Source organism: Chenopodium album, chromosome 9 (genome assembly GCF_948465745.1).
Source record: "Chenopodium album chromosome 9, dcCheAlbu1.1, whole genome shotgun sequence".
NCBI lineage: Eukaryota > Viridiplantae > Streptophyta > Magnoliopsida > Caryophyllales > Amaranthaceae > Chenopodium > Chenopodium album.
Genome location: NC_137842.1, coordinates 67,443,633 through 67,465,940, shown reverse-complemented (window position 1 = coordinate 67,465,940; position 22,308 = coordinate 67,443,633). Strand labels below are relative to the sequence as shown.

General features: G+C 34.9%; 3 protein-coding genes and 2 pseudogenes across 3 annotated transcripts; all 5 read right to left on the bottom strand.

The window, feature by feature from the left end:
* Window positions 1-1,809: 1,809 nt before the first annotated feature.
* Window positions 1,810-2,085, bottom strand: LOC145558029 (auxin-responsive protein SAUR21-like). The gene has a single exon (XM_081619182.1). The coding sequence runs from the start codon at window positions 2,083-2,085 to the stop codon at window positions 1,810-1,812; it is 276 nt and encodes a 91-aa protein (XP_081475308.1).
* Window positions 2,086-3,560: 1,475 nt separating this feature from the next.
* On the bottom strand, window positions 3,561-3,830 carry LOC145558028 (auxin-induced protein 15A-like). Its single transcript, XM_081619181.1, has one exon. It carries the CDS (start codon window positions 3,828-3,830, stop codon window positions 3,561-3,563), a length of 270 nt encoding a protein of 89 aa, XP_081475307.1.
* Window positions 3,831-10,164: 6,334 nt separating this feature from the next.
* On the bottom strand, window positions 10,165-10,440 carry LOC145558026 (auxin-responsive protein SAUR21 pseudogene; annotated as a pseudogene).
* A 1,465-nt stretch (window positions 10,441-11,905) lies between these two features.
* Window positions 11,906-12,181, bottom strand: LOC145558025 (auxin-responsive protein SAUR21 pseudogene; annotated as a pseudogene).
* A 6,741-nt stretch (window positions 12,182-18,922) lies between these two features.
* On the bottom strand, window positions 18,923-22,308 carry LOC145558024 (putative disease resistance protein At1g50180). Its single transcript, XM_081619180.1, has 2 exons — window positions 21,252-22,308; window positions 18,923-20,764 (listed from the first exon to the last, which is right to left on the bottom strand). The coding sequence occupies exons 1-2, from the start codon at window positions 22,306-22,308 to the stop codon at window positions 19,182-19,184; spliced, it is 2,640 nt and encodes an 879-aa protein (XP_081475306.1). The 3' UTR covers window positions 18,923-19,181.

Below are 22,308 nucleotides of genomic sequence, written 5' to 3'. Positions count from 1 at the left end.
TCTATTATTAGCACCTAAGTTCAGAAGTAAGAGTAAAGAATGTGTCTTCAGAGCAAGGAATGGTAAGAGCACCCATGGGATGATTGAACCCATATTCTTCTTCAGCGCGCTGTAACAAGTCTTGAAATACGGGGTGGCTCAAGTAAGAAAGTGGAACCACAAATCTCTTCTTTTCAGCTTGCTCTCCTACATAAACCGGTACGTACCCCTTTGGAACTACTTGTTGATTTTTTGTACGAATTTGCTTTGTGTTAGAGAGTACAGAAGGGAAGCGAATTGCCATTTTTTGTGAGGAAATTGTGCTTAGAGAGAAAAAGAAAGGAATGCTTCAGAAGGTTGATTTAGGCTTTGCAAGAGATTGAGAAGTTTGAATGTGATGGAATTGCTAAGGCCTTTGGTGCTATTTATAATACGGAGCATATTGATTTGTGGCTGTTATGTGTAATATGAGTAGAGAAGACAGACCCACACAGAGAAGACGACCTTCACATGGCCTTGTTTATTTTTAGTTTAGAAATGCCCTGTTATTCTATCTATGTACCCATGTTTCGACCCACATGTTAACTTGAGGGGGTGCAGCTCCACCTGAAGTACATGAGGGTTCTGGCCAGACCAGTCCTACGGCTACAAGTACTGAATCTATTTCCTGGCTCGTATTATGCGCTCTGTCACAGTCAATGCTTGCAAATGATAATGTGACATGTCCATGTGAAATCGCGCACTTGGTAGATGCAATGTAAGGACTCAGATGCTCAGGTTTAAGTCATATTAATTAGGTTTTTTGTGGACTCACTGGTTGCTGTTTACTGAGTCTACAAGTACTGAATCTATTTCCTGGCTCATATTATGCGCTCTGTCACAGTCAACATCCTATAAAATTATGCTGTTAATAGTACAGTTAAAAACTTGAAAAAGTTATGGAACTCAGCTTTCTGAATACTTTGTTTTCACCTTCATATTGGCCATACAATCTAATTTTTGTACCCATAAGGCCATACCAATGAATTGTTAAGTGTTGACCTAGTCATTAACATTGTGGTCTAGGATAAATTAAGTCTTAGGTTCATATGCCTCATCAATACAGTAAGTATTTTTTTTACCGACTTCTGTGCTTCTTGCTCCCTATTGACAACCCCATTAAAATTCCATCCTGTCAGTTTCTGTATTTGCCTAGGTATCGGTTTTTGCCTAGGTATTGGTTTGCCACGGAAGTTAGAATCTCTTGACCGTAATTTTAATACTCATAGTACAGAATATATGTAGATTCCATGACTCCTGATGGGAGAGTTAGCAGGAGGTACAAAGTTGACTCAGGCGTTGACTGACTGCTAGGAAGATGAAAGGGGCATCAATTTTTTGTATGTTTCTAAACTGATGGTTTTGGACTGACGGAAGCTGTGATCTAATTATATATGTTTAGGGATGATCATAACATAATGATGGTGATATAAGAGTTTTAGTGAACACTCTTAATTGCTTTCGTTATGATGCCAAGTTACAGCATACGCGTGTTATATCCTACTTTTCCATTCGTATTAATCACATTTGCATAACTCAGTTGGGGAGAATCAGAGATTGTATATGAAGAAAGATCAAATAGAAATTTGACAAGCGAAAAATGAAAAGTGAGGCTATTATGATCCCAAATTTACGTTCATTAAATAATGTATTGAGAACCACCCTTCTGAATGATGCAGATGGGGGAAAAGTATATCTGTACAATGTTAGTTTGTCTAAGATGAATGAAAAACCGCTAAGTTAGAGTAGAAAGTATGACAGATCGATCTGTTTGTTCTTCTTATCTTTCTGTTAACAATTCAGTTCAGAAGTTAGGCTGAAGAATTTTTCTTCAGAGCAAGGAATTGTGAGACCTCCCATAGGATGATTAAACCCGAACTCTTCTTCAGCACGCTGTAACAAGTCTTGGAATACAGGGTTGCTCAAGTAAGAAAGCGGCACCATATATCTCTTCTTATCAGCCTTATCCCCTACATAAACCGGGATATACCCCTTTGGTACTACTTGCTGATTTCTTGTAAGTATTTGCCTTGCATTAGAAAGTACAGAAGGGAAACGGATTGCCATCCTTGATGAAATTTGTTTGAAAGAGATCGAGAAAAACAGAATTTTCTAAAAATAATCTTTTAATTTGCAAGGAAGAGTTGAAGTTTTTGAGTGTGATGAAATAAACAAAGGCTTAGCGAGCTTTATATATACTAAGGAGAACTACTTCATAGAAAACTTATGTAGACGAACATGGCTGACCCACCTTGTTTTAGCTCTCACATGTCTTTGTTTCAAAGGAAACAACTTGCATTATTGCTAGATGAAGTGCTTTTATTGTCTGTCGTTTTTTGCCTTTTATCATTTGCAATGCTTGTAAAATATATGCATTACATACCCATGTGAACGGCGCATACCAAATATACATCAGGACCCAGATGGTGATTAAGGTACGACTCATTTTGATTAATGGTCTAATCGAGTTGTTGCCTCATCTGATCACTTTAATACTTTATCTTGTAGATGTTTTCAATCAACTTAGGCAATATGTTTCCATATATAGTTTCCGTAACTTCCTATGTGTTCGTCGCTGGCCTCAGATATTGTTCTGCATTCAATAGCTGTATTTGACTAGCTACCAGCAAGTAAGCCAAAAGACTTGTTTAATTCTTCCTATATGTTTGATTCATAATTGTGTACAACATTGCTCATGGATAAGAGTATGTAAGGTCTGTGTCTGAAAAAGGTCTCGAATACGCTGAGTTGGCACATTTTGTGTTTAGAATATGACTATACAGAGGAATAATTTTAGTCTTATATGAAAATCCTCTGTTGCAACTTTGTACTAGGAATATCAATGAATTGATGTATATATATCTGTTTGAAAAGCTATTTATTGAGAGAGTTAATTTAATTGAAAAGGTATGTTTATTTGTTATTGTGTAGAAAAACTTAATTTGCAAGATTTTTACTTCTTCATTTGTTATTGTATTTAGATTTCAAGCTTTAAGTAATACAATCAAAGTTTTTCGCAATGGAGTGTTTTGGCTGTTCATATGATGATTATATAAACACAATCAACCCAGCTCACTGCAGTACTTTTTTATGCTGTAGTTTGCCAAAAAGAAGATAGAAAGTTTTGTAAAACGAAGAAGCAGTCAATTCTTGGTTTGCCATTTGTGTTAAATAGTAAACACATATTCATTGTATTAAGAGAGTATCGAAACATAAGATTTGTTCTTTAATTTGCAGGACAATGATAAACAACAGTAAAATCTGAGACACAATAAGACTTAAAATTAAGGCAGATGTATTGAAATTGATAGAGTACATAAACCAATTCTGAGCTTCAACCATTAGCTTAAACTTTTGGTTGAGTTGGTCCTTTAACAAAAATGTATACAAGTTAATCAAAATATATTGAGAACCACCCATTTGAATGAGGCAGTTGGAGAAAAATATACATATGTACAGTGTTAATTTGCTATGGCTTAGGTCAATAAGAGCTCAAAAAGGTTAGAGATCAATGGTTCGTTATTGGTCCATCTTCTCATCGTTCAGTTTAGCTCAGAGGTTAGTTCAAAGAACGCTTCTTCTGAGCATGGAATTGTGAGACCGCCCATAGAATGATTAAACCCGAACTCTTGTTCAGCAAGCTGTAACAAGTCTTGAAATGAAGGGTGGCTTAAGTAAGAAAGCGGCACCACATATCTCTTCTTATCACCCTGATCACCTACATAAACTGGGATATACCCCTTTGGTACTTGCTGATATTTTGTAAGAACTTGCTTGTCATTAGAGAGCACTAAAGGGCAATGAATGGCCATCTTCGCGATGAAATTGCTCAAACGAGAGATTGAAATATTTTAAGTTGGGAGGAGGAGAAGTGGCTTTTAGGAAGAGATAAGTTGTTGAGTGTGATGAATAATTTTGTAAAGCCTTAAGTTGCTATTTATACTAGATGAATCGCGGTATTCCTTTAATGAATATAGACTAATTTACTGGACTCGTCGAGGGATTACACACAGCCACATAATGTCCTAGATTAAGGGAGATGAGTAGCTCCATTTGTTTCTAAGGCACCCATTAGTTTACAAGTCACTTTCTTCTTGCCTGAAGATTACTTCGTATATTCTTAACAGACCATGTGAATTTTAGGACCGCAGATGTTAACGATTCCTAATCAATAAAATTGCTTGTGACTTCTTTTATTAACTTTGCTACTTGTCTCACTTATATTGCTTTATCTTATGGTTGTGATCAGTTTAGTCGTCAGATCGTACATATACACACATAGCTTTCGTGATCACCTGTGTCTCAGTCGTTGATCCACTAAATGTGGCTTTGTGTAAGATAATATTGAGATTAATATCTTTCATTTAATCACGTTTAGTATAAATTATGAATATATATATGTTGTCACGACTTGCTTTGTAATGTCTAGTTTATATAAGTATTTGCCACCATCATCAAGTGCCCAAAAAAGGTTTAATTTGTGAATGTTAGAATGTCATCATTTAAAAGTGTTAAATCATGTATGTACGTGCTTATATTTTAAGATGTTAAATTTCTGGTTTGGGATTAGGCAAATGTTCAAATTCTTCAAATGATCATTTCATGTATGTAGCTTAGGAAGGCACGATTTTAGTATCAGGTCCATCCCAAATTCAGGAAACCCAGAATTGGAACTGCTTTAAACATTATTAGTCTGACATAAAAATCTGTATATTCCGTAGATGTAACAAATTAGCATTTAATTAAGACATGTTTACATTTACTGAATTGAACTGATTGGAGCTGAACTAAACTGAACTGAATTGAAATTAAGCTGAAGTGAACAGGCCCTTAGTTACCGTAATTATCTCTGTATTGTTGCATTGACATAATATATATTAATACCTGACCATTACTATAATTGCTCTAATATGCAGGTTCAAATTGACTAATTTGATTTAGTAAGCTAAACTATCATGGGGATGGTAGCATGTTAACTTGGTGACAAGCACTGAAATCTTGGTGTATGACGGTAAATGACTTGTATTTATACCGATCGTACAAGAATTTTTGATATTGGGATATATTGTTAAGTGTAATATAGATTTTGGGATAAAGTGTTGCATACCTCCCTCGGTTTTTTTTTTTTTTGTTTTTTTTTGTTTTTTTTTGTTTTTTTTTTCTTTCCAAGTGTTACACTTTGACTGATACATAATTTTAAGCAAATGATTTCAATATATAAAAAAAAAAAAAAAAATGTTTGGAGAGATTGTGTCTTATATACATCCTCTTATCCTATCATGGATTTTCTTTTGTGTTAGGGCATGTTCTCTTCAGCTTAATTTCAGTTCTGTCCAACTTCAATCAGTTCAGTTCCTAACTTCCTTCTCTCATAAACAATTCAGTTCAGTTTAGCTCCAATAAGTTCAATTCAGTTCAGTAAATCAGACCAGACCTTTAGTCATGTAATTGTACTAGATTGGAGAGTATTAGAAACTGGAGAACTACGGCAGGATAATTATTACAACAATAGCGACAATACAGAAATTTGATTAATTTAAGTAGAAAATGTAAATAAAAGCAAGGGCATATGATATCACAAAACTCGAATTTTTATAAGAATGTATGAAGAACCACCCCTCTGAATGATACAGTTAGGGGGGAAAAAGTACATAATTGTATTCTGTTATCTGTACATTGTAGATCGATTTCCTTGGGGTTACTAAACTATAATGAAGAACAAAAAAAACCCCGAAACAAAGTAATTTGTTCTGATCTATTTATAACCAGCACTTCAGTTCAGAAGTTAGTTTGAAGAATGTTTCTGTACTGCAAGGAATGGTTAGACCACCCATAGGATGATTGAATCCGAACTCTTCTTCAGCACGTCGTAGCAAGCTTTGGAACGTAGGGTGGCTCAAGTAGGAAACCGGCACCACGTATTTCTTCTGATCACCTTGTTGTCCTACATATACTGGGATGTACCCCTTTGGTACTACTTGCTGATTTTTGGCAAGAACTTGCTTTGCCTTAGATAACACGGAAGGGAATCGAATAGCCATGTCGTTGAAAGGAAATCGTGCAAGAACGAAAATTAATTATCGAGTTGTATAAAAGTTGGTTGAATTTGTGTTTTTTTGTTAGAGAAGGTTTTGAGTTGAGTTTGATGCAATTGCAAACACTAAGGTAGGCTATTTATACTAAGGCAAAACTGGTACATTTTCGTAGCGAATTAGTGTAAATAGACATGATTGACCCACCTCATTAAGGGCTCTCACATGGCTTTGTTTCTTAGCTTCTCAATACAAAACCTTCTCCTCCTTTAATTTCTCATTTGTCCTTCTCTCCGTCGGTTTTCATTTTCGTGGCCCGCTTGTTTCCCTCAACGGAGATACTCAATCTGATCAATACCGATATGAGTCATATCTATCTTTCCGTGGCTCTTCGTTGTTGATCTGTCGTTTGCTAAGCCTGTTAATTATAAGCTAAACAAGCCCATGTGAAGTTCACACACTTAGTATATCTCAAGACCCCAGATGCCTGTACTTGTATTCCTTTCCTATTAGGTTGTGACTCATCTTCATTAAAGTGTTGCCTCAATTTACATTTTATATATAGCTGTACTTAATAAATTAAAAACAATATGTTTATTTTTAGTATATAGTTTTCATAACCATTTGTGTGTCGACGGTGTCATTCAATCATCCATTACTTTTTTTCTAGCAGGATTGACCTTGTAGACGAACTGTCGGAATGAATGTGTAGCTGTAGCTTGGATAAACATGTTCCATTCTTTGATGTTTCCTATCATTCATCACATTATTTATAGACTAGAAAAGTGCCTGGAAGTAATAATAATCTCAATTTGACATGGCGAAAAAGATTGTTCGTTTAGAATGTCATCTCATTTAAAAATGTGACAATAGAAAATGTGGTCTATTTGTGGATGTTGATAATGTCTGAAGTTGAACTTTCTGTTTACATGGATTGTTAATTTTGTTATTACATTATATGAGGTACTTGCAATTTACTTGACTGTTAGACACACATCTCAGAAGTAAACTTCATGCATATTGTTGTTTAAAGGATTCAAATTTCAATTTCAACTTGTACAAAAATTGAAATCTATACTAATATATAGAGTAACATACATTAATTGATCATAGATGGAAATCTATACTAATATATGGGTTAAGTTGATTGTACAACATGTTGTTTTCGAGAGATATAATCCATCAGAACAGTGTCTTGCAAGTTGGAAGTCTGAATATGTCACCAGGGTCCTATTGCTCTAGAGGAAGCTCTGTCGGTCACTGCTTCAAATTGACATCCAACATTTCCATGTGATCGAATGTACATACAAGGACCTAACTAGATGCTAAGGAACTACGAGTACTATACTCTTAAACTAAGTATTGCTTCATTGTTATATAGCTTGATGATAGATGATGTATTAATGCATTATGTATGTTACTTGGAGACTCTTCCTTCTGAAACGAGGATCCTGTGTTCGCCTCACAGAATCCTGTATCTTATATGTCTTCTTAAAAGCCTCATAGAATCCTGTGTTCGCCTCACAGAATCCTGTATCTTATACTAAAACACATGGAAATTCTTAAAAGCCTATTTTAACCCTCATATATATGCTTCATTTTTTAACTGACCTTAATGAATAGGAAACACGTATATATCATTATCACTTGATATTATTTATGCTCAAATATGTAGATCGAATTAAGTTCACTCAATAAGCTCATTTTTCAAACCTATGCTTACTAACTTACAACTTTTTTTCTACTATGGTTTATTTCCCGTTTGTGTTGGTTGTATTAGGCTCAAGTTCACTCAATCAGAGGTATCGAAAAGTCAGAAACTACAGAACTGTTACAGGATCATGAGGAATGACAGTACAGAAATAAATCTGATAAACTGAAAATAATTGAGAGGTAAACAATGATAATCCAAAATTCGAGTCTTTGAAATTATATTAAGAGCCACCCCTCTGAATGATGCAGATGGGGGGAAAAGTACATTGTATTCTATACAGTGTTAATTAGTGCAGGGTTGATAGACATCTTTACAAAAAAAAAACCCATAAAAAATCTAAGTCAATGAAACATTGTTGTTTGTTCTTCACATTAGTCCATTAGCACTTCAATTCAGAAGTAAGTTTGAAGAACGTCTCTGTAGTGCAAGGAATCGTCAGACAACCCATAGGATGATCAAAGCCGAACTCTTCTTCAGCACGTTGTAGCAATTGTTGGAATGTAGGGTGGCTTAAGTATGAAAGAGGCACCACATATCTCTTCTTATCAGCCTGCTCTCCTACGTAAACTGGTACGTGTCCCTTTGGGACTACTTGCTGATTTCTTGCAAGAATTTGCTTTGCATGAGAAAGCATGGAAGGAAAACGAATAGCCATGTATGTATTGTTGGGAGTAAACCGTGCAAGAGAGGAAAATAGAGAGATCGATGTAAGAACTTGAGACCGAAGAATTGGATGTTATTTTGATTGTAAGAGATGAGTTTTGAGTGTGATGCAATTCCAAAGGCTTTGGTTGCTATTTATACTAGGTGAATTGCCAATGTTACTTAGAGATCTAGGGATTTTGTGGACAATATAATATTTTGATTTATGACCCACCTAATTAAGGCTATCACATGGCTTTGTAAACTTAGCTTCTCAACCTATTATCTATTTAATCATGACAACATACTCATGTGAATTGGTATATACTAGGGTAACATCATGACCCAAATGCTTGTCAAGGTATGATTCATTTTGATCAACTCGTAGCCTCACCTATATCGCGTTATCTTTTAGTTCTAGCTACTTAATCATATCAGACAATATCTTTAATGTAGTTTCCATAACCTGTAACCACTTATATTGACTGAACTATTGAAGGAAGGTACCTATGTGTCATTGTTGGACTACTTAAATTATACTAATTTTGACCTTGGACTCGAAAATGAAGCTTCGATTAGCTTGTGTATTGTGATTAATGTCTTTGCATTTATAGAACGAGTCAAATATGTATATGATTACTCGTCTGAGCCAGTCAACATATATTTCTTTCCATATGTCTGGTTGGTAGTTGCACATTGCATTGCTCATTAACAAGGAAAGCACCTGGGAAAAGTCCTGATGAAGATGACTTGGCGACTACTCGATTGACAGTTCTATTGACATGTGCTCATTAAAAGAATGAGCAGATGAGATGAACTAAGTGATGCTATAATATTAAGATTAGCTGTTAGATTTTGACTGGCTTGCTAATAAGTCGATCATAAAAATGACAAGTAGTGCTCTGTCGTTCGAAAATGTGATTGATCATCCTTGCCATCTTTCTGCATAAACATTAATGGACAAGTATATGGTGTGTAAAGTCAAGTAATGTATGCCTTAGAGATGGTTAAGTTCTTATTATATGTTCAAACAGCAAACATCAATATAAATATATAATTATAACATCTTTTTCTTCAAATATTTGGACTTTGGAATAACATAAATATAGTATATTTTGTAACCAGTCCTTTTGTACTTAATTGGTATATATACTAGATTACTAGGCCAATCAGAAGACTGTTTGATGTTTAGCAAGTTCCCTTAATCTCGATCTGCTTAAATAGTGGAATTATAATTGTGATAGAATGCAAGATAAGAAATTTAAGTAAAAGAGTCAAAGGTTTCCTTGCTGCATGGAATTATGGTTATTAGGCCCTCAGAACTCAAAATCTTCTGCTGCTCGACGAAGCAAATCTTGAATCGAGTTTTTGGTAAGAAGGTTGCATAAGGAAAGATAGATTGAAATCAGATATGTGACCTGAATGTACCAGTGTGATAAACATTAGTATAGTACTTGGTGTATGTTAAAATTGTATTCTTTCTATAATTGTTATTGTCATATTTTGCCATTAATTCAATGGTATCATAATTGTAATTGCTGCTGGACATTCAATTAGAACAATTAAGAAACTGTAATCAAGGCAAGAAAAATATAATCTGAAAGTTGAGTCAATGGATTAATAATTGTATACCACCCCACTGAATGATGCAGATGGGGGGAAAAAGTTACATCAATCTGTACAGTTCTATGGTTATCGAAAAATAAATTAAAAATCTATGGAGCTGTAAGTGAAACAACATCATGATCTAATCTTGTTCTAGCATCTAAGTTCGGAAGTAAGGTTGAAGAATATTTCTTCGGTGCAAGGAATAGTGAGTGCGCCCATGGGATGATTGAACCCGAACTCTTCTTCAGCACGTTGTAGCAAGTCTTGGAATAAGGGGTGGCTCAAGTAAGATAGTGGCACCACGTATCTTTTCTTATCAGCTTGCTCTCCCACATACACTGGGATGTGCCCCTTTGGAACTGCTTGCTGGTTTTTTGTTCGCATTTGCTTTGAACTAGAGAGCACAGAAGGGAAACGGATTGCCATTTTAATTTGTAATTTAAAGAATTGAAATCGTGCAAGAGAGAAATGGAAGAGATGTGGAAACTTGAGAGGATTGAATGAGGCTTTTGGAACAAGAGAAGTTTTGAGTGTGATGATGCAATTGTTAATTCTAAGTAAGGTATTTATAATAGAGGAATTACCGCGTTTTCTTGGGCTGATAAAGGAAAATTGTGATAATTAAGTCTAAGACTGACTCGCTGAATGGACTTACCGTCAGTCACATGGATTTGTTTTCTTAGCATTGCAAATTGCAAAGCCACTCTCTTGCTTGGCCTACATGTTGCATTTGAGGGGGATGCTCCACCTGAACGGCGTGAGGGGTTATGTCAGACTAGTCCTACAAGTACCGGGACTATATATTTCCTGGGTCTTATTAGAAACTGTCTTATTCAACACTAATAAAGTAGAGGGTGTGTGATATGTCCTTGCAAGTGCAAGCAATTCGTATATTTGAGGACCCTATTGCTAATAAGGTTTTACTTCAAGTTGCTGGTGTGACTATGTGATTATATTGCTTGACGATGTTGTTTGTCATATGTTACTCGGACTCCCTTTGTTATGGTTCAAGAAATACGGATTTGACACTCCATCGTGAATTTAAAAACATTTGGAAAAAAAAAAAACATATGGAGCTTTAGATGTATGAATTTAAGTTCAAATATGTAGGTTCGACTTTGATAGTGCTATTGACATATCTGATGTTAGAATGTTATTATCTAGTTAATAAGATGCTCTGACTCCTAATTCCTGACAGGCAAGAGGACATATTCTGTATTTCATCGGCAAGCTAAGGATGAGGTGATCTGAAGCTGTACAAGATTGACTCCGCGAAAATGGATTGACTGAGTACTAAGGGATGACATGTATAAAATATCTCTTTTAAGTGGTTGGTGGATCATATTCAGGTAATGTGTATAAGAATTTATTCTTTGGTCTTATGTCGAAAAAGTGCAGGATTTACTGTAAGTTGAAAGTAACATAACCAGAAGAGGGTCAATGGTTATTGGTTAATGGTTTCATAAACAGAGAACGGGCACATTCTTGTATGCTACAAATATATATAATACAGATATGTTCTCTGTTCTAGCTAGTTTGCGATTCATAATAATCGAATTCTTATATCAGTTGTACACAGCAGTACAATACTCGTAAATTTATCAGACTAGAGAATTGTTGCAGGACTATGAAGAAAGACAATGCAAATATCTGACAAGCTAAAAAATTGAACAGAAAACTAAGACAATTGTCATAAGAAATTTGTTTCCATAGAAAATATATTGAAAACCACCCTTCTGAATCATGCAGAAGGGGGAAAAAAGATACATTATATAATGTTAATATGTACAATGTTAATTTGTTATAGGTCAACACATTTTCTAAGAAAACAAGCCTAAAAAATAGAATGTAACTACATTGCTAGCTGTTGTTCATGTCATTCTGTTTATTATCAGCACTTCAATTCAGAAGTCAGTTTAAAGAATGTTTCTGGAGTGCAAGGAATTGTCAGACCGCCCATAGGATGATGGAAGCCGAACTCTTCTTCAGCACTTCGTAGCAAGTCTTGAAATGCAGGGTGGTTTAGGTAACAAACCGGCACCACATATCTCTTCTTATCAGCTTGCTTTCCTACATAAACTGGGATGTGCCCTTTTGGGACTACTTGCTGACTTTTGTTAAGAATTTGCTTCGCGTTAGAGAGTACTGAAGTAATGCGAATAGCCATCCTTGCGATGGGATTCTTGTGAAAGAAAAGCTTTGAGTGTTTAATCAGTGGATAGTATAGAGAGAGAGGTCGGAACTTGGGAGGAAATGAGATTTAGTAAACGAGAAGTTTTGAGTAATGATGCAATTTTAAAGGGTTCAACAACCATTTATATAATGGTTGAGCTAGGACTAATATTATCCGTGTTTCATTAGACATTCGGAAAATTATTACTATTGATGGATGGAAATGGATGAGGATGACCTACCTAATGAAGGTTCTCACATGGTTTTGTTCTCTAGGCTTATTAAGGCCTTAACTTGGAGAGTGCTGATGTCTTCTTATCTACTAGTTCCGTGACTCCTACATAATCCGGTCAATTCCAAGGCTTGTAAATTGCTGATGTACTCTTATCTATATGTTCCGTGACTCCTATTAGTTGCTGTATTATTGGCCAATGCTTGCAACTTGTACGTTAACCTTGAGAGTACTGATGTACTCTTATTATCTGATCTATTTGTTCCGTGACATGTACTCTTATTTGTTGCTATTTATTGATTATGCTTGCAACTTGTATGTTAGGCAACATACTTATGTGAATGGCTTATACTAATGGTAGTAAACATCAGGACCCGGATGCTGTTTAAGGTATGAATCATTTCAATTGACTAACTAGTTGCCTCACCTATAATGCGCCTTTATCTTACAGTTGTACTTAATAACAAGTTCAGACAATTTTGTTGATTACAGCTTCCATGTATTACCTATCTGTCCGTGTTGGTCTCCTACTGTTATACTACCTCAGTCTCGTATATTGAATGTGTAGCATCAGCTTGGCTGTATAATGGATATATGTTCTTCACATTACATAATGTTAATGTGAGTCAACATAAACTTGATGTGAATCACATTTTCTTATTGATAATCAGGAAAGTTCCTAGAAATGGTTCGATTAATTTAAGTTGTCTAGTGTTATCAGGCCGGTGTGACTTATTGACTTAAGTGTAAGTTAAAGAATTTGATTGAGAATTCTTAGCCCCTCTGATTTGAACCTGACCACAGTCATGGACATACTCGATAACCATATCACTGATTGCGAAAGGAATCAGCATTTCGAGTTAATCCTAAGTCCAGCAAATTTAGTGACACACTTGGTTAGAAGACTAGCTAGGTGGATTTGATGTGTTATGAGCTTCAGTGAATCATGATCAGTTAAAACAAGGCGTTAGTTAAGGAAATTTACTTGTAATTATAATCACTGCAATTGCTTTAATTTACTTATCTAACAGAGTAATAAGTTTGCAAAAAATAGCATAGACAGCTTCATATATTGAGAAAATCTCCTTTCTTTCTTACCTATAAAAAAAATAATTTTATCCTAGTTTGGCATTGGTCTTGTTCAAAGTACATTTTCGCGATCAGTTTGAAATCAAGTATCAGAAACGGGTGAACTGTGTGCAGTAGCTAGGCCGGAATATGAATATGAACATCAAATAAATCTGACAAACTAATAAAAAACAGAAAAGCAAGGCAATTGTAATCTAAAAAATGATTCCATTAAAAAATATTGTGAACCACCCTTCTGAATCATGCAGATGGGGGAAAATGTACATCAGTACTATACAGTGTTAGTTTGTCATAGGGTCAATAAACATCTTTACAGAATAAAAACCCGAAAAATTAATGTTGCAAGTAATCTGAAACGTTGCTAGCTGTTCTTAGCATCGTTCTGCTAACACTACTTTAGTTCTGAAGTTAGCTCAAAGAATGTTTCTTCAGAGCAAGGAATCGTCAGACCACCCATAGGATGATTAAACCCGAACTCTTGCTCAGCACAGTGTAGCATACATTGGAATGCAGGGTGACTTAAGTAAGAAAGCGGCACCACATATCTCTTCTTGTTAACTTGATCACCTACATAAACTGGGATGTACCCTTTTGGTACTACTGATTGCTGATTTCTACTAAGAATTTGCTTTGCACTAGCGAGCATAGAAGGGAATCGAATAGCCATCTTTGTAATAAAATCGTTCGAAACAGAGAAAAAAGCTTATTAGCTAAGAGATGTATATTTGCTTAGTGTTTGTAAGAATTGGAATTCAAGTTTGATGAAAATGCTAAGGCTAAGGGGAGCTATATATACTAACTTACTAAGGTGAATCGCGGCGAATTCTTAGTGTGTTGGATAAAGATTTTGTAGATGTAATGGATGACCCATCTAATTAAGGCTTTCACATGGTTTTGCCTTGTTAGCTTCTTAATACCACAATCTTGAAAATGCTTGTGAATTATAAGCGAAACAAGGCCATGTGAAGACATGCATATACCAAATAAACATAAGGCCCCAAATGTTAACAAATGGATCACTTATTTTAGTTTAATTTGATGTCTCATCTACCATTCTATCTTAATGGTGTATATTTGATCATTTTAATATGTACGTTTAGTATATTATCTTGTTGTCGATTCGTCGGCGCCTCGTCGGTCCACTAATGTTATACGGACAATTAGATAAATCATAAATGTTTTGTATAACTTCTGCCAAAACAAGTCATATATATGTATGAATATATGAATATTATCCTTTCATATGTGTAGTTAACTAGTTAATATATAGTTGCTTATCAAATTGCTTATTGACAAGGAAAATGTCTGTAAAAGGTTTCGTTTTATTTGAATTGACGACAAATTTATTGTCTGAATAATAAGATTATAAGAATGTCAATATTTAGAGAAGAAAGGGATAGTCAAAGAAGACGATAGATCATATAAGTGTGGTGGGGTGTTGTTTAATCTAATTTAGTATTTTTATAGCAGCCTTGCAGGACAGCCAATAGTATAATTGACTAGAGTAATTGATGATTTTGGATTTACTAGCAAATATCTAGTTAGAGTGACATCGTCTAAAAAGATGGCTAGCTAATAGATCGTTCAAATTGTGTTTAGTTCAAGTCTTGTAGGCTGTGAACTCATTTTTAGTCTTAGATCGATAATATACTACGTAGGTCGAAAATGGCATAATTGAACTCCTCGGAGCTTAACTAATTGAAGTCCATAATCTATTACTCTCTTCACAATTTTCCTTTCAATAATTTCGGTAGATTTTGAGTTTTTAGTTAATTGTGGGGGATATATGAACAACGTTTAGGTACGTTCTAAGTACATCATGTTAGTTATTAAGAATATGTGGTTATCTTTCGTAGACAACAATTAAACACATCAGGCGATTTTTAAAACACGAGAATACATAGTAAAGTACTCCGGAGTAATACATGGTACAAAATCACCACTAAAAAAGGTAACATGGAAAATAAACTTTTCTGTACTTGTTTGATAGGAGTTGTACTTGTCATCTTGTAAGGTAAACGTGATTGGATTTGGATGTAACATGTAAAAGAGAGGACAAGAGTAGTGTACCTCGGATTGTACTGCTATTTAGCATATCTAAGTGCTTTCGTCATGTGAATTAACGCTAATAATCACTCGCATGTTAAGTTCATGTGGTACTCCCTGACGCTCTGATTCCAACCACAAATTCCAACCAATTAAATGAAAAGTCACGCTTTTGAATACTCCCTCCGTTCTTGAAGTAACTGCAAATACGTTGGTGAAGTCAAAGAGATAATGCTTGAATATGAAAAAGAGATTAAAATAAAATTAGAAAAAAATCGTTAAAGCCTTCGAGTTTAATTTATATCACGCCCTTTCATACGAGAGTCTATTAAATACAAAGTATGGATGGGTCTCCTCATATGTAGCACTAAATACTCTACTTTAGATTGGTGAGGTTTTAGATTGTGACCTTCTTATTACGCTAGCTCTTAATGCTTGTTGTTCGTTGAGAAGCTCCTTTTGGCTTTCTAGATTTTAAATGTCCTACATCTTCGAGACTTAGAGGCGGGGCAGGTGGCTGATGCTCGCAAAACAGGTCAATTAGTATTCGCTCAGATTATCTTAGGAATGATAACATGTTAAAGGACGAACTAATTAAGCAAAATTAAAATTTAAGTGTATGGTTGAAACCTTATGTTTGACTTTATATACCATCATGTTACCAAAAATAAGTACATACTACGGAATACATAGTAACTACAAAAATTACGCTAGTTGACTTCACAAAGGGTAACTTTTATGTGATTTGAAGTAATCACAACATTAAAATTTACAATCACTATTATCTTATTATAGACGTGTGGTACGGATAGGAATATATACTTCTTAAAAAATGTTATCAATCCTATGCAATATTCGGTTACACACTTAAACTTTGACTATGTTGCTAAAATTGCTGACTTCTCTTAATGAAAATATAGTTGTCTAATTTTATACATCATACACAGTTAATGTTACTTAGTCAATTAACAATCCATCACCTGTAAATCATCAATTTAATGTCATAATATATTGCTCTATTGTTCATCTCTTTATAACTGAAAAACTTTGAAAGACAACCTTTGGCTTAAAAGTATAAAATGAAATCAACCAAAAGATTATATTAGCACTTCATTAATCAATAATAATCATCAACCCACTCAATGCATGAAGTGGGGTAAAAAATATACACAAGAAGTTTGTTTCTTGTTGTGCTACTACTTGAGCACACAAGAAGCAGAATTAACCAAGAAGTGTAAAAAAAACACCAGAAAACATAAAAGGGTCACTTCAGCATAAGTTCACAGTTGAATCTGTGAATATATCTCTTATATTTCGTAAATAGTTTCATGTAATTTTTCATTCATTCGACTACTAGCTCAATCGTGCAGTGAGATCGTTGAAGATTTGCTCACTGCACGGAATGGTAAGGCCGCCCATCGGATGATTGTACTCGAACTCTTCTTCAGCTCGACGAAGCAAGTCTAGGAAAGAAGGGTGTCTAAGGAAAGACAAGGGCACTACATGCCTCTTCATTTCTTCGTCGCCAACGTAAACTGCAATGTGGCCTTTTGGAACTGATTTTTGTTGGTTTCTATTCAAGGATGAATGAATCTTAAGGATTTGCTTTGTGTTTGAGATCATATTATGGAATCTAAAACCCATGTTTGTTTTGTGTAATATAAAACTTTTTTTTTTTTTGTTTTTTGAGGAAATAAGTTTGATAAATGAGTGTTTTATGAATGGCTATATATAAACAATATATAAAAGTATAACAATACCATTGGTCATTTTGTCTAGCCAACAGAAAACTGATTTTTTTTACTCATTTATGTTATAAAAAACCATATAAACCAAAGTTCACATGGCTTTTAGTGCAATTGACAACCATATAAGCAAAAGTGGCCTACATTGTATTTTTTGCAAAATTAATGATTGTTCAAATTTATGAAATGCCGAGTTTTTTCATCAATCATGTGTAGTTTGTTGTCAGTTAAAAGCTTAAAACAATAAAATACTTAGCTTTTAACATAAAATATGTACAGTACGGACCCATTTGTTGGGCAAGTTGAATAGGACTAGCACTGATCTCATCTAAAATAAGAAATGAATCTACTTCTCATGGTCGGTGATCACTGTCTTTTTATGGTTAATTATCGTATTTGAAAATGAGAATATATCGCCTTGGTTTATCCAAAATCTAGATAAAATCTTATCTTAAAATAATAAAATGTCAATTAGTTAAGTCGTTTACAACTTACTCCTCTCTTCTTAATTCAAGGCCACCAAGGAATTTTATATGACCAACTATATATCATTCTACAATACAGTATTCATCATCCTACAAACTCGAGATTTGTCGATATCAGGTCCCAAAATCTCTAAAATTGGTCCGATTTTGTGTATATTAGCCTACAAATTTAGACAATTTCATACTTTTTCAAACCTCGAAAGAAAAGTGGTTTAAGTTCTTCCCGTGGACCTCACGACACCTCAGGAGACCATTTGGGTAGTTAAAACCATCCACTTTGCTTTTAAACAATATATTTTGCCATTTTAATACATGCGTCCCTTAATTAACTCAAGGCTACCACAAACCTTTATATGACCAAGCAGTGGTCATATCCTCATTAACTCATATATACTTCCAAACATCATTATATATTCCTAGGATGTACACTATGATCCCAAGAATTTTTTTGATACTGAGTCTTAAAATTTTCAAAATTGGACCAAATTAAAAGCGTAGATTATATTACCTTTAGTTTAAACAATTTTTGAATTTTTGGATTTAAAAGGAAAGTTTCTAATAAATCCCACAACACGCTATTTGAATGAATAGAAAAGTCTACTTTTCTTTTTAACAGGTTCCGCGTATATAGAATATAGTACTCTTAAGGAGTATATAATTCAGAAAGATGTACGGTAGCACAGATAATTTTTAGGAAAAGTACAATGTACTCTGGCTGTCCTATCACACTATATTACAGGGTTGCCGCATTCTCAACTAAAATATGGTATAGTATACTCTGTAGTAGTGGAGACTGGAGATTCATAACTAATTATCAAGCTGAGTCTTCAAACTAGTTTTACATTAAATTGCCCATTGTTTTATTTGTGCATGTAGAGTGGTCCGTGTTTGAAGTAATATCTGGTTCTTTATTTAGTAATTTTGCAATAAAATCCCCAGCAATTCAACTAATGATACTTTCACATGTATTTTGCAGTAAATGGCGGTCTTGAAGTTAGAATAATACTTGAAGTATGTTTGACAATTTATTCTGCAATTGAAATTTTAATAATATCTAATGAGGGCCATTATTCCCCCCGTTTCACAATGATATTTCTAGGGAGCAAGAACGTCCATATATGTGATAAGTATCACGGAGTAAATCATATAGAGTAGAAGCTCAGATGTTTTGTAAAAGCCTTGGAGCTGCTCTAGATCGAATCTAGACAGTCACATAACTCTTCCAAAACTCCTTTTTGATACAAGTAGTAAAAATATCAAAGACATCATGATTTCAATCAAGTGTGTACAAACACAAAAACACCCAACAGGAGGGAAAAAACAGCAGGAAAATTATACAACCAAAAATGTGTCATAAAGTACCAAACAATATTATTTGCAAAACTCACCAAAATGCTGTCAAATATGTGTAATTTGAACCTGATGAGAAAGCTCTTCAGGAATTTTTGTCAATCGTTCACAAATTCGTACCTCCAAGTACTTGAGATTCGGCATGGAACCATGTTCAACGTTCAGCTCGCGTAAACTTTTAAGGCCATGAAGCCTCAAGTAAGTAAGCTGAGGGAAACCCGAAGCAGAGCAAATCATCTTTTGGCCTACATAAGCTTGGTGATCAAGGCATAGGCTTGTTAAATTAGGAAGCTTTGCTAGGACCGACATTGGGTCTTGCATAATCCCACAAAAATCTAAGACCAACTTCTTCAAATTAGGAGGAAATTTGAGCTCATGTATTGGTACTGAGACCTCTCCTTTTAACTCGAGTTTGATCAAGTTAGCAAAACTTATTAACGCGTTTACATGCTCTTTGCCAATTATAGCTCTGAAGATAGTAAGGCTAAACACAACCTTAGGAGATTTCTGAATGAATTCAATGTGCTCGTTTTCAAGCATGTATCGCACTGAAGCTTTTCTTAGTTTTTTCATCGAAAGCACATCTTCGAGTAGGAAATGGTTCACATTCTTCAGTGTTAGTAAGTTCTTCAAGTTATCCAGTCTTAACTTTTCAGAATCTTTGATGGTGAAATAGCAAGGAAGGTATAAATTTCTTAGCCTTTCGAGACACCATAATACATTAGGTATCTCGAGCCTTACCTTAGCTCTTAAATCAAGTGTTTCGAGCCACCTTAGACAGCCTATTGTTGGTGGTATTTTTGTAAGAAGCATGTCCCTTAAGCTTAAGTACCTCAAAAAAATAAAGTCCCCAATTTCCTTAGGCAAAGTCTTAGAACTTACAACAACTCCTTCAAGATCTAGGACGCGAATCAACTGAGACTCTCGACAAAGGACTTTAACCGATGCATGATTTACTTCCGGTCTCTCTTTTTGAGAAGGGAACAACAAAAGAGACCTAAGAACAGGATTTTTCAGGGGAAGTACAATCTGATCTTTACCTTCTTCTCCCAAGTATATAGCCAATCGGCGTGTTTTTCCATTTAGCACTACTTCCTTAGAATCAAAGTCCATTATGCTTAGGAAATTTTCATCTTTGAACACTCTTAAGCATAAATCTCTCATAATGGCATGTAATTTACAAGATTTTACACTACCATTTGATGTCTTCCTTTTCCATACTTGAACCAAACCTCTTTGCACCAACTCACTTAAGCAATTTTCAGCAAAATCATCCAATGATTCTCCCCTAGAAACTTCACCATTTGCTAATATCGCGATACCTTCAGCTACCCACATGTTGCACAATTTCTTAGTAGGTACCTCAAAATCTTCTGGAAAGCCACCTAAATGGAGCAAGCAATTCTTGAGGTAATATGGTAAAGCATAGTAGCATATTTCCATAACCTTTTCATACGATTGTTGTTGATTATTCTTCCCATTTTCGTGAGAACTCATGAAACCGAGAAGGGTTTCCCACTCTTCTGGCGTTTTCTTGGTCACCAAAAGACCTCCAAGTGCAATAATTGCCAGTGGAATTCCTTGGCAGAATTTCAACATTTTCTTCGCCAGTTCCATCCCCTTTGGAGAACCTACATTGCAATGCAAGATTTATTGATATATAAAATATATTAAGAAATCTAAATAAGGAATGAAACCAAATTCAGCCAACTATAAGAGATGAGACTATGTTACAATGCATGAATATATAAACTCAAAAAATGCATAATAGTTAAGAGGAATCCCTTGTTTCCTATGTACATGTATGGGAGGTTGAGGATTGATAGGTTAATCCTAGAGATCGATAAATTAACATTATGAAACTTGTACACATCAACCTATTAGGCTTTTAGTTCTTATTAATCATATCGGATAAGCTATAAGTCTATAAGATCTTGATAACCTTATACGTACAACGTACTAATAAATGCCCAAAAAAATCAATATAGACATACAAGATGAAGGGTCTAAGACCAATTACCATACATCTATACTCGATGTGTTGGGGATTAGGAGAAAGTAAAGAAACTAAAATTGAAATATAAATGAATGTATAAATGTGAAGTAAACATATTGTACCATTGTTTCCAAAGATTTGTGGTGGAATACGACCCAATTTTGATTGAAGAAGCTCCCAGCTTTCATCATAACTTAAACATTTGATCTCATGAACTACTGCTTTCTCATGTATTTGTTCAGCCACCAGCCTATTTTCTGTTGTGAACAAAAACTTGCTTTCGGAATCTTTGTCTTCGTCTCCAGGAAATGCTGCCTTTATACAATCCCAAATATCACAACTCCTTAAATTATCTAATACCACCAAACACTTTTTTTCAAGCAAAATTTCATAGAGCTCCTTTATCAAAACTTGATCAGTCATCAATCCAATCTCATCACTCGAATTCGTTGCAAGAGAGGTTAAAATCCCTCTTAGAACACCAGAAATTGTGCAATTCAGAGGCACATAAACCCAAGAAAACCTGTTAAAATGTTTCTTAATCACATGATCAAAGAAAACTTTCCTAGCCAAAGTAGTCTTTCCTACACCACTTTTTCCAAGTATGCCAAAAACTCTGTTTTCCCCTGCTTTGCCAACCAAATCACCCACAATTTTCTTCACTTGATCATCCAAAACAATAAATTTTTCTTCCTTTACAACATCTAGTGAATACCCTCTAGACGTCGATACCTCAGTGTCCGATCTTGTGATCTTGATACCATATGCTTGAAGCCTTGAAGTTAACGTAGCGATTTTGACTCTCAAGGCCTCGATAGCATTACTAGCATCATGAATTGCCTTAGCCTCCCCAAGAACCCATAAATACCTTTCAAGCCTATTCTTGATCACAAATGTTTTTCCTGCATACTCTTGCTTTTTATGACTTATGAGTTTAAAAAGAAAACTCTCGACAGCTTCCTCAGCCTCAAGCGCGATTTCTTGTATTTGTACAACCCACCTACTAACCCTTGGATCAACATATCGACATGCATCAGCTTCCCTCAAGAAGCAATGCATCCAATCGAGCTCGTCCCTAAGCTGCTCCACCTTTTCTTTTATCGATACTAGATTTTCTTCTTCCTCGACGAGGAGATTTCCTAGCCGTTGCACGGCTGATTGAACAGAAGACTCTGCCAT